This window comes from Hippopotamus amphibius, chromosome X, assembly GCF_030028045.1.
Source record: "Hippopotamus amphibius kiboko isolate mHipAmp2 chromosome X, mHipAmp2.hap2, whole genome shotgun sequence".
Lineage (NCBI taxonomy): Eukaryota > Metazoa > Chordata > Mammalia > Artiodactyla > Hippopotamidae > Hippopotamus > Hippopotamus amphibius.
In genome coordinates, this window is record NC_080203.1 from 119,514,488 (window position 1) to 119,527,877 (window position 13,390).

General features: G+C 32.4%; 1 protein-coding gene across 6 annotated transcripts in view; it reads left to right on the plus strand.

Annotated features, from left to right (window-relative positions):
- Positions 1-13,390, plus strand: part of RPS6KA3 (ribosomal protein S6 kinase A3) — a 105,694-nt gene that overhangs the window by 18,686 nt on the left and 73,618 nt on the right. For 3 of the 6 annotated variants that reach the window (XM_057717859.1, XM_057717864.1, XM_057717866.1), the window contains exon 2: positions 10,337-10,393. In XM_057717859.1, the coding sequence (XP_057573842.1) occupies positions 10,337-10,393 (57 nt within the window). Of the gene's footprint in view, positions 1-3,479; positions 3,574-4,572; positions 4,610-10,336; positions 10,394-13,390 lie in introns of those variants that run through there. The other 3 variants (XM_057717867.1, XM_057717863.1, XM_057717860.1) reach the window with 2 other exon arrangements.

Genomic DNA, 13,390 nt, shown 5'->3' on the forward strand with positions numbered 1-13,390 from the left:
TCATTTATTTTCTTTTTATTAGTACTTCTCTTTCAGATGACACATTTGTACAGTCCATTCTTTGGCATTATCCTTGTTTACACTTGGATACAAAGGCACCACTGGAGGATATAGATAAAACTGTATTTTGGATGCAGAAAAGAAAGAAGGAATTAGAGTTAGAAATAATGTACAAAACAGCTTTAAATACAGAATTAGTAATTTCCTCAGGTGTTAAAACCCCACAAAATTTTAAATCCTTAAAGTCACAAGATTATACATTTTAATCCTTAAAGTCACAAGATTATAACATTTTCAAGCTGGAAGAGCTCTTAGACATTCACATATTTTATGTGTGAAGAAACCACAAATCAGAGAGGCTTAAGGGCTTGCCCATAGTTAGTGGTGGACTCAAATTCATGCTGGCCAAGATTCCATCGAACTCTTACGAATCATAGATGGATTGTAGATAAGTACCAGAAAATAGTGACTTTTTAGAAATAAATTTAGTGGCAAATCATATTTACCTTATATTCCCTACTTTATATGATTTTATGGTTTCTTCCTTTTTAATTGCCCTCTTGAGAATATGAGTATATTCAAAGGAAATCTTTTAGTAGGTTATGCAATTTGAAATATTATGTCAGATCAATGATACGTTAGAAAAACGAACCATTACCTTCTTAGTATAGTGTATTTAACAAATAGACATTTTCAGAACATGTATTAAGGAAGAATTCTAGTTTTCTCTACTTTTTATTACAAAATTTTATTTTATAGATAGAGAAAAATGAGCGCAGCTAGATTCCTATACTTGAATTCTAACAGTAATATGACGTTGTTTCTGTGTAGTAGTGTGAGCTTTGGATTCAGACTTGGGTTCAGTTGTCTTATCTGCAAACTTAATACCTCTGTGATCTTGGACAAGTTATTAATTCTCAACCTTTTTTCTTCTCTATATCACATCCTTCATGGTTTATTAATGATTATTTGGGATTAAATGAGAGAATATATGTAACATAGCTAACACTGTACTTTGAACAAAATAAGCATTGCATAAATGATAGCTGTTATTATTTATTTTCTTGAGCCAGTAGTTATTTATAATATTAATTTCTGAATGAGTGCTTTAATTTATTTACTTATTCAGTTTTCTTTATCATAATCAGAAAATATCTGTACAATTCCTGCTTTTAAAAATTTTGGATTTACTTCATGGCCTAGAACGTGGTCAGTCTTTATAGTTTTTCATAGATACTTGAACCTATATTCTTTTTACATTATAAAACTCAGTATCTACCTATTCTAATGTAAGTTATGTCAAGTGCTTTGTGCTGTTTTATTCATTATGCTAGTTGATGTTAGTGTGCTAAAATTCCCTTTCCACTTGTTTCTATTTATTTCATGTTATAGTCCCCAAAACATCTCCTTTTGTGTTTTGTGGTTAGGTTAGTCTGTGGTTGTGTTCAGTACTATTTTGCATTTATTATTTTTAATGACTTGTTTGAAAAAAACAGGCTAACTGTAGAAAATCTGAAAAACAGAGAAACATACACAGAAGGAAATAAACATCTTCACTCTTACTGTGAAATATCATTAGGAAAAGATTTAAATGTGATTAAGAGTAGCGGTTTTAGAATCAGATTTAGGTTTGAATTTAGGCTCTGCTTATTAGGCAGAATATTAGACTTTTTCATTTATTAAACAGATATTTATTGAACACCTACTGTATGCCAGCCAGACATTTTACTAGGGGCTGATAATACAGTGCTTTAAAAGATTGACATACCCATCTTGGCTTAATTTCCTTATTTGTAAATTACTGATAATGCCTCACAGAGTTGTTAGAAGCATCAAAGATGTACTTGCCTGGTATGCGGTAATTGCTCAGTAAATGATAGCAATTATTATTACTGTATGTATTAAGTATTAATTATATTTTTAGTCCAAATCACCTTTTTAATCAGTTTAAGGTTTTTGCTTCACATTTTACTTTTGGCCTTAATATTACAAACACTTGCTTTCTTTTTCTTTATGCTTTTCTATGCTTATCTGTTTTTGTTTGGGTTTCTCTTTAAAGCAGTAAATAATTGTGTGGGTTTTTTAAGCTTTTAAAAAATATAACCTAAGACTATTAAAATTTTTATTATCAAGCATTTCAAACACATACCAGAGTAGAAAGAATAGTGTAATGAACCACCATATTTCCATAGCCCAGCCTCAAAGATTATCAACACATGGCCGATCTTGTTTCATCTGTACTCCCTATCACACACACACTTACTTTGTCTCTTCCCCTCCCTGGCTCCAGTGGATTATTTTGAAGCTAATCCTAGATACATCGATTCAGACATAAATATTTACATTTATATTTCTTAAAAGATAAAGACTTTTTAAAACATCTAACATATCATCATCATTCATAATAATTCTGTAATAGCATCAGATATCCAGTAAGACACTTCATTTTAATTAGATACTTTAAACTTCACATTTCTTACATCACTACTTTTGGAATTATTTCTGTCATCTTATTTTAAATTTTTTATTCTTTCCTTATGGTTTGTTTTTTATATTCTGCCTTATGGATTCTTTTGTTTGGGGAGGTTATGAAATACTGAAGAAAGAATTATGGAGCTGGAAAGACTTGGGTTTGAATCTTGCTTCTGCCATCACTAATTAACTTTGCTGAGCCTTGGTTTCCTCATCGGTAAAATAAGGGTAATTATACCTACCTCATGTGCTTAGGGTTGAGTGTGATGCCTGCGTAAAGTACTATTCACAGCCTTTGCCAGTTATTATATTCTTTACTGATTTGGACTGCAATAAATAAATATAATTCTCGGTTGTATGGTTTTTCAGAGCATTCTAAAATTTATATTTATTAGGTAGTTACTAAAAGCAGTGGTTTTTAAATATCTTTTTAGGAAAGACAGAGAATTTAGAATCTTAATTTCTCCCTTCTTCCACTACCTCTTTTATTCTGAGTCCACATTAATTTATCCTGAGGTTACAAATCTTACCTTTAACTTCTTAAAGTTTTATATTATTTATATACTTTTATCAGTTATTTATTCTTCATTATTGACCCTTTCTCCTTTATTAGGGTTAATTATTTTATTGAGTTATTTCTAGCTATTAAGTTGGTGTCAATATATGTCACCAATTCTTTCCTCCCTCAGTATTCTTGAGTTCTTATTTTGATTCTCTTTCAGTGGTCTAAGACATACCTTTCAACAGTTTATGAAAAAAGGTACTACCAGCATGGTGAAATTTTATAAGACTTTGCAGAACTAAGAATAATTTCCTGTGACTTTTGTACTTGAAAAACTAGGACAAGGTATAAAGTTCTTAGATCATAACGTTTCCCTTTTAACTCTGTGTTAACTCATTACTTCATTGTCTTCTGGCATTTTATTGTTGCAGAGGAGAAATCTGAGGTCAATCTGATTTTAGTTCCTTTGAAAATAACCTATTTTTTTCTGCTTGTATGCTTGTAGGATTATATCTTTATCCTTGAAATTTAAAAACATTTACCAGGACATGTCTTGGTGTTGATGATCTCTGTTGAACCTTCTCAGTCTCCAGTCTCAGGTATTTTTTTCGGAACTGGAAAGTTTTCTTATACTTTTGATTGATTAAACTGCTGGGTTTTTTTCTTTAGGAGCATCTGTTATTCATAGATTATTTCTACGTCTGTCCTCCATAGTTTTTTAATCTTTTCTTTCATTTTTTTTTCATTTACTCAAGTTTGTCCTCCGTGGCATGGATTCTGTTTTCTGCAGTGTCAATTCTAATACTTGCTATTCACAATGCAGATTTAATTTTGGCTACCGTGTTTTCATTTCTTTATTCTTATCTCAACATACTCTTGTTTCATAAGCAGAATTCCCCTTAGGGGTACACTCCAAAAAAAGGAGATGGATTCAGGCCTTAAAATGTATCTATTTTCTGAGGCCACAAACACAGAAAACCATCGGAGAGGAAAAAAATAAAAAAGCTTCTGAAAGGTTCCTCTAAAACTTAATAATGTAAATATAAATATAACCAGTGGTCATTCCTACCCTAGGCTAGAAAATAGAATAGTCTTGAGTACTAGCAGACCTTTAGTTGTTAGAGGAATAGCAAAGCACGTGTAAGGGCACCTTAACTAGAAATAAATGGATTTTTCTAATCACATTGATTGTTTTTTCTCTTTATAAAATAATATATAATAAATGCATATAATTTTGAAAATACAGTACAAGGAAGAAAATCCTATGACCCAGGTAACTACTGATAAGGTTTTATATATGTTTTGCCAGTTACATGCACACATGTTGGGAGGGGGGTTATGCAAAATTGGGATCATACTATTTAGTTTTGTATCCTTTATAACTTAATATATTGCAGTCATATTTTTGCATCATTAATTTTTCTTTGAGGCCCTGATTTTAACCATTGCATAGTATTCCTACATATGAATAGATGTATTATGATTTATTTAACCAGTCCCCTGTTGGTCATTTAGATTGTTTTCTATTTTTCAGTATAATGAGTATGATGAATATCACTGTACATAAGTCTTTATGCACATCTCTGATATTTCCTTAGGATAAATGAGGAGCTGATTCTTAATCCTGTCACATTGGTAAGGATTATATACATTCCTTATTAAGAATATAAAATGCTTGTTTCTTAATGTTTCAGTGTGATTGCATAGAAGATTCTTTGGATTCTGAACAATTTGATGGTATCTTAACTGAAGTTTTAGAGAGGTTTCTCATGTCTCAGCCACAGCACCTTCATGAAAGTCCTATGGCATATGCTTTGGGCAGGAAAACCACTGCTGATATCAGGGAGTTTGGAAGGCAGATACATTTGTGGAAACTTGAGGATGGTTAAAAAAAAAAAGGGCGGGGGGAGGGGCATGATTCTTGCTCATATCCACAACCTGGGTCTCCAAATTAGTACACTAGGGCTCTGGCCCCATTCTTTTCCTCCTCCCTTCTGTTATTTTAGGCTGTTATCTGTGAGGAATTCTTTTCTCCCAGTGTTCATATGTACATTTCACTTCTAGGTAGTAGGATGTCAGTAGATATGTCCTACTAAGTTCAAGGTAGCATTTATGAATCATAAATCATTTTTTTAGTCCTAGTGTACTTGTGCAAGATGATCTCCTGCTGGACTCAGTGCATTTTTTCAGAGGTGTCAAACAGCCAAACAGCCTGGAAATGTGCATGGTTGTAACACGCCATTACAGCAGAACAATTTGTTCAATAGGGTTGCTTAAAATAAAAATGTTTTTAATTAGAAAAATATTCTTATTTTTAACATTTCAAAATTTTCCTTAAAATACTTTGGGATGTTCTAGAAGTCCTAAAACCTTGGTTCAGAATTACGGATTCAAATTGTTTATCCTCTTAAGAGCAGGAAAATTATCTTAAGTGATAATTTTATACCACAACATTAGCAGTTATGTTGAAAACAGTACCTGCTGAAACTCAAGCTAACAGTATTTGTTCTGCTGAAACCCATATTGTACATTATTCTAATTTTTGACTTTTGCACATTTCAGACTATCAGAGTAAAGCTTGATTAGCATTTCCTAACCTTTTCTAGTATTTCACATAATATTTGCATATGTACAGTCTGCCAAGCTCTGCGATTTTTGGCTGGAAGGCATTATGGTGGGATGAGAGAGGATAAATACATTTGCCTCACGTTTAAACTATTCTTTTTCATTTGTACTCATTCTTTAGCCACATTGTATAAAAATGTATCACCCATATGAATGATCTCTTCCACCCTGCTTGGCAGGAAGTTGGCTGTAGTAAGTGGTGAAACAGGTATCTCAGCACTCTCCTGTACTTCATTGTATTACAACTTTGGAAACTAACTGTAGAAATGTAAATATCACACAGACAATTGAGGTCAAAGAGGGAACAGGAAATAGCCTTTACGGAGCATCTACCATCCCTTGGTGGGTCCTTTTAATTACAACATCCCTATGAAGTAGATATTATATGCATCTTACAAATGAAGAAACTGAGGCTCAAGATGTTAAGTAACTTACCCAAGGTCAGGTAACTACAGCAGTAAGTGACAGAACTGGAGTTTAAACCTGGTACTAGCCAGATTCAGACCACATGTTTTTTCTATTTGTTTCTTAGAATTAGAGAAATAATTTTTCTTGTTTACTTGGTATTATTGCTCGAACTTTTGGAACTATAAGTATTGCAATATTGAGTCAGACTGGTGGTCCATATAACCTAATCTCTAGTGAAGAGTCCTTTTTCAAAAGGGAAAATTTTAGCTGCAGGGGCAACTTTATGCTCATTTCTAATAGATAGCATTTGAATCCTTGTTTTGGTGAAGTGATACAAAAGGTTTGTTGAAGTAAAGGTGCTTTTTGCGTCGATTTTGGTAAAGCTTCACTGGTATGTAGGATAATATTAGCTTTTATTAAAAATTAAATTGTTCAAAATTTTAAATCTTTGGTAAACTCAGAAAGGAAGTAGATGTTTTTGCAAAAAGTAGAGCATAAAATACCTTTAGATCATGTTTCACTTAACTTTTTTCTTAGATTGCTTTATTAGTATATTGCTGTTAATTAGCTGGGCAAACAGTTCAGAAAAGAAAATACACTGTATGATTTATAGATTACATGAAGCTGAAAATAGTGAAGAAGCTGATTGGCAGATGTGGAATCTTAATCTATAAAGGTTGTAGCAATGAATCAGAACTGGAAAAAGATGAATCAAAAATTAAAAATAAGGCTTTATTCATGAGACTAAGTAACAAGTACAGAATAGAGGATAGAGGGCTTATTTGCAGTGTAAGTGAAGAAAACAAGGATTTAACCAACAGAAAACAGGAAAAAAATAGTATGACCCAACAATGTGTTGTGGATATTCAAAAAATAATGCATATGTGAACTGCATTAATATGTTTATTATGTAGGACGAGGGAGGTGATATGCCCTTTACTTTACTCTGCATTGATCACATCAAGGTTACAATGTTAACTGTACACAATTCTCCTTACCATCCTTTAAGATGAATTGGATGCATGCTCAGAAAAGAAAGTGTTCTCATCTTCTAAAAGGAGTGTTTGAAGGAACTTGAGTTATCTAGAAAAGAACAGACTTGGGGTGGTTTATAGTCATAGCTGTAGATTTACTTCTGTTACTTTGTAAATAGAGTACAGGCAAGTTAGTCATCATGTATTAGTAATCCTCTTAAAGGGAATTTGCATTTGAGAAAAGTTACTATACGAGGAAGACCATTATCTAGCAGCCAGTGCTTTTTCTGAGATAGTGTAGTAAGCTGCCTGGTGCAATAGTACTTTCTTGTCCTGATAGTGTTCAAATATAGGTGAGAATGGGATAGAAAGAATTTAAGCATATGGTATGAGTATATTTGTATATTTGGAACAGAAAACTTTCAAGACCCCTTACCAATTCTAAACTTTTTTTGATTCTGAGACCAAAAGGTCTTTATGCAGTATTATTTTATCCTCATGAACCTACCTTACCTTAATAGTAATTTTGCATTGGAACAGCTTCTTGCAGTTTACAGTGTATTTCTTATGAGTTATCTCAGTTTTGAGCTTAACAACAACCTTTGAGTAGACAAGGCAAGTATTCCCATTTTGAACAGATGAAATAATAGGTTAGGAGAAAGTCTGAATTGCCCCAAATCATAAAACTTTTAAGCGGCAAACCTAGGACTCTACCCCGGTCTACTAATTTTGATTTTATGCTGTTTCTACTATACCAGAAAGTAAGTTATAAGCTATGATTCTTACTTTGCATTGAAAATTGCAAGGAGCAGATGATTCTTAAATTATATTCCCATGGAAAATATAAATGTAGCTCAAGTTAAACCAAGGGTTCTAAAAGCCAGATAATGGGGAGCCATTGAGTAGATCTGTGTTAATAGGAAGAGAACACTGTGTACAATTAATGAGAAAATCTACTTTGGGCTACTAGATTAATGATGATACCATTCACTAAGATAGCAGATGCAGGAGAAATAGCAAATTGGTGGGCAACAGAGGGAGTGATTGAATTTTGGCTATAATTAAAATAGCTAACTTTGATTGTTTACTAAGTGGCAGGTCACTCTCTGAAGATAAGACTTCCATATGAAGAAAGTAAACCTTAGATAGTTGAAATAACTTGTCCAAGGCTTCATAATTAGTGTAAGAGCAGAAATTTGAATCTAGGTGTTTGACTCCAAAGTCAGTGTTCTTAAGGGCTAGTTTAAGGTTTGTCTGGGATGTTTAGATAAAAATGATCAGTGTTCAGTTGAATAAATGGTTGTGGCTTTGAAGAGAAACATGTATCCTGGAGTTTAGTCCTTACCATAGAAGTGGGCAATATATAGCCTCTGAAAGTGTCTTTTAAGAAAGTAAAGATTTTATACCAACTCCCCCTTTTCTGCATTCTGGCACCATTTCTGTGCTTTGTAATATTGTAATATAGTGTGGGCATTCCCTAACCTAGGAACATACTCTATGAATGTTTGAAAATGAAAGTTGCCCCTTTTATGGTTTAGACCTGTGAGATCCTATAGGATGGATCTTTAATATGGGGGCATGTTTCATTAACCTTTCATCTTCAGCTTGGTGCTTAGAACATAGCATGAATGAAATGAAATGGATGGATGAGTGGATGGATGAATAAATAGAGATAGGGAGAGGAGAGAGAGGAGTTCAAATACAGAGCGGCTGTCTCATGTGGGGTGTGGGATAATGGGTAGGGTACCTTTTGTTTCCCAGTTCATAATTCTCCAAAGATGGTTAGTTTAGATCCTTGTACATTTGTTGAATTAACAAGTGGTCAGGGGCATTTACTCCTTTTTCCAGTGAGGGAACTAGAGAAGACATTACGTGTACCTGACTTTTGATTTTGTTTTATTTTGTTTTTAATTACACAGATAGTACATATTAATCATAGACATTATAGACACATTAGAAAATCCAAATAAGCAAAACAAATAATTTAAATTGTCTAAAATTCTACCACTCAGAGATAGCAGCTGTTAACATTTTGGTGTATATCCTCCCAGAGTTTTTCCCATACAAATATATACATTAAAACATGTATATATTTATTTAAAATGGGATCATTACAATTCATATTGTTTTGTAAACTGCTTTTTTCACTTATTACATGTGACTGTCTTTCCATGTCAGTAAATTTACATCTTTATCATCACTTTTAGTGACTGCATAGTATTCCATTACATGGATGTACCATAATATATTTGACTAGTTCTCTATTGTTAGGAATTTAGGTTTCCAAATTGGAGTTCTTTTTGGAAAAAGTTATGGTGAGCATTCTTATATGTACATTTTTGCACGTCCTTTTTTTAAATCGAAATGATGGAACATTTCAAAATTTTGTGTCTTTTTTGTTTTTTAAATACAGACTTACATTGCCTTCTTGAAAGGTTGTGCTGATTTACACTTTCTCCAGCAGTATACCTAGAGTGCTCTTTTCCGCATATTCATATTAGCACTGGGTGTTATTTTTTCTGTAAATTGTTACAAATTTGAAAGGCAAAGGTATCTTTTGGTTAAATGCATTTCTTTGATTAGTACTAAGGCTGAACTCTTTTTTTCCCTTATTGCTCATTTCTTTTGAGGTTCATTGTTTTTTCTTACAGGTTTGTAAAACGAAGTTCTTTATGTATTGAGGATACCAACCTTTTGTCATACGTTGCTTTTATTTTTTTGTAATCTGTTTGTCTTTATCTTTTTTATGTCTGGCAGAGGACGTTTTAAACTTTTATGGATTCAAATGTCTTTTTTTCCCTTTATAATTTCTATCCTTCTTACCTCATAAGTAGTACTCACCTATATTTTCTTCTAATGCTTGTATAATTTTTACTTTTTGACATTTAAATGTTTAATCCATCTGGAATCTCTTTTGATGTAGAGATCTAGCTTAATTTTCCCCCAAATAATTAATCATTTGCCCTGATTAATTATCAGTGGAGTTGGAATTTAGAATGTGTTTTGCCATAGAAGGTATTGTGAAGGATGTTTGGTGAGGTTTAAATAAGACCATTGTAATGCATTTAACTATTAAAATAAACTCAAGGGCTTACCTGGAAAAATAACCATCATTTATTATATCATTTCCATGAAAAAATATTTTTATAGTTTTAAATAATCAATTTACACATTAACTTTTGAAGCACAACCTGTTGCAAATTGGCAACTGCATACTTAAATGGTGGTTCTGTACTTCATTAGAACCCTTTAGGGGCGAAAATATTCCTGTATGATTTTGTTTCATCTGCTTCATTTGACTTTAACTGATGTGAGATCTGTTTTGGTAACTTTTTACTTGCTATACTTTTCACAGAATGGACAGCAAATTATGGATGAACCTATGGGAGAGGAGGAGATTAATCCACAAACTGTAAGTAAAATATTGTATCATAAGGGATATAGAAATATCAGATATCATAAAATTTAAGTATTCTTATTTTTAAACTGAGCATAGTAATGATTTTACCATGTTAGAAACTTATGTTAATGCTTTCACATTAATTTTAGCAAAATACATTCTTGCATATGCCAGTGACATTTTTTATAACTGTTTGATGAGACTGATTTTAAGAGAAAGACAAGACAAACTACATTGAGAGTTTTTCATTAGTAACTTAAAGCTTACTTAAAAAAAAACCAACTAACCATAGATTTATTAGTGAAATAAATATAAAGGTCATACTTTTTGGAGATAGTTAACATTGAAAATTTTAATCTTGTTTTTTTGGTACAGTCCTGAATCCCCAGCACCTAGACCAGTGCCTGGCACGTAATAGGCACTCATTAAATATGAAATAAATGAGTTAATGAATTGTCTCCTCTTGCAAGATAACCAATGTTAGCAGTTCAGTTATTATCATCATTTTGTTCTGCATATAAGATAATTATTATTGATATTTACAAAATACATATATTCTGCAGCTTGCTTTTTTCACTTAATATGTCTTGAACATCTTTTTATGACAGTACACATAGATCTGCTTTGTTTTAAATGGTTGTATAGTATTCTGTTTTGTGCATGTCCTGTACTCAATGTAATTTTCCCCTATTTATTTTTGTGAACTTGTGTTTCAGTAGGATATAGTCTTAGAAAAGGATGTGCTGGAACAAAGGATATGAACATTTAAATCTCAATAGGCATTGCCAGATTGCCCTCCAAACCAAAAAGTTGTACAAACGTCACTATATGTGAGTGTTTGTTTGACTATACCCTATTCAGCACTGGATATTATCAGAAATTATTTTTAATTTGAGCCACACTAAATACATCATACTTTCTCATTTCAGTTTGCATCTCATTTGATTATTAGTGAAGTTGAGTATCCATGCATTATTGGTCTTTGTATTTTTGTATTTGCCCAATTTTCTTTTGGGTTACTTATTGTCTCATTATGATCTGTATGATCTCTGTATATATTCTGGTTGTTCACTCTATGTCTATAATATAACTTGCAAATATTTCACCCCCCCTCTTTTTTTTAACATTGATTATGTTGTCTTTCATTGTATATGTACAGATGTTTTCATTTTTAAATAGATCTGGCTTCTGGGTTTCATGATTTAGAAAATTCTTCCGTGAATCAAGTTTATAAAAATATCCTCTTACATTTTCAATTACATACATTTTCAGTTACTGTACTTTTATTATGTTTTTTATATGTGGGAAGGCAAGCTTTCCTGTCTTTTTACCTTTCAAAATTGTAGTCTTATACATCTGCTAGATGAACTTTAGAATCAGTTTATCAAATACTCCTGAAAATTTTATTGAGACTTTTATCCAAGTTTCATTAAATTTATAAATTAACATGAGGAAAATTATTTTAATAAATATTGTCTTCACTTCCAAGAACCTTCATTTATTCTGATATTCTTTTATATCCTTTATCAAAATTTTATGGTTTTGTACATTTCTTATTAAGATAATTCATAGATATTTTATAGTTTTTGTTCTATTGTAAGTGGGAATTCTTTTCTGCTTTGTCTTCCATCTGGTTTTTGCTAGTGTATTAAAAAAGTTTAGGTGTTTCTATATGCTTTTTAACATCTTAGGAAAGTTAACTTTTCAGAAATCAAATTGTCATGAACATTATGTCATTTATGGAAGAGTGAGATCATTGTACTCTTCTTCTCAAAACCCTTCATAAGTTTTATGCTTCTTTAAATAAAGTGCAAACTCTGCAGTGTGACCTACCAAACCCTGCATAAGAAAACCTTTGCAAACCTCTACCCTCTACTGAAAGTCCAATCAGTTGAACGTTTCAGGTTTTCTTTTACTCCTGGGCCTTCATAGATGGTAGGCCTTCTCCCAGAATTGTTTTCCCTTACCAATCCCCTCCAATCAAGTCCTGATCATCCTTTAGCTCCAAGTTTTGACATCACTTCAACGAGGTGTCTTTCTGACACAACGATCACTTTCATTTCCACCTTGAGTTGAGTATTTTTCCTTTGTGCTGCCCTAGCAGCCTAGGTGTACCCTACATGATAACACCACACTAGATTCCATTGCTTATTTACTTGTCTGTATTTTCTACTAAACTGTGAGCTGCATGAGGCAGTGACCGTGTCTGACTTATTCCTTGTTTTACATCCATATATCCGGCTCCCAGTACCCAGTAGGTGTTCCATCAGTGCTTGTTAATTAAAGCAACATGTGAATTAAGTCTTGGCTAGCATGGGGGTTAGTGCCCGAGGCTGCCTTCAGATTCGGTCTAGATTTCAGCATCTCCCAAACCATCTGGGTCATTTTACTCCATTGGTCTACAGTATATATTTATTAGCATTTAAGCAAATGTAAAAACAATCAGTAAGTATTAATATTGTTTTTTCTGCCATCAGCCACCTTTTTTTCTTTATGCAACAATTCCTTTGGAAGGAAAACCTTCAAATTTTTTATTCTCCGTAGTCTAAAATCAGATCATTTTCCATTGTGATATTCTACATACATGGCTCATACTTGCCTTACGAGTACTCACAGCATTTGCGACATTTACATTTGGAAGAAAACTGAGTTCTAGAGATAGGTTGAAAAAGTTCAGGACTAAGATACTACCAGCAATGTGGGTAAAGTTGTTGAGATCATTCCACGTTATAGGAATTGAGTATAAGATAAAAACCTAATATTTAATATTTCTTTAATGGTATTAAATCCAAAAGATTGTCAAATATATATTAGCATTATACTTTTAAGTTATATTTGCCTTTAATCTACAATTAAAAGTTTTTGTCAATTGCTGATAGTTTAAATAGTAAAAGTTGAGATGTTGCAGTAGTTATTTAATGCATAACAAATTATCCCAAACTTAGTAGCTTAAAACAACATACATTTATTATCTCACAGTTTCTGTGTGCCAGGAATCTGGACACTTCT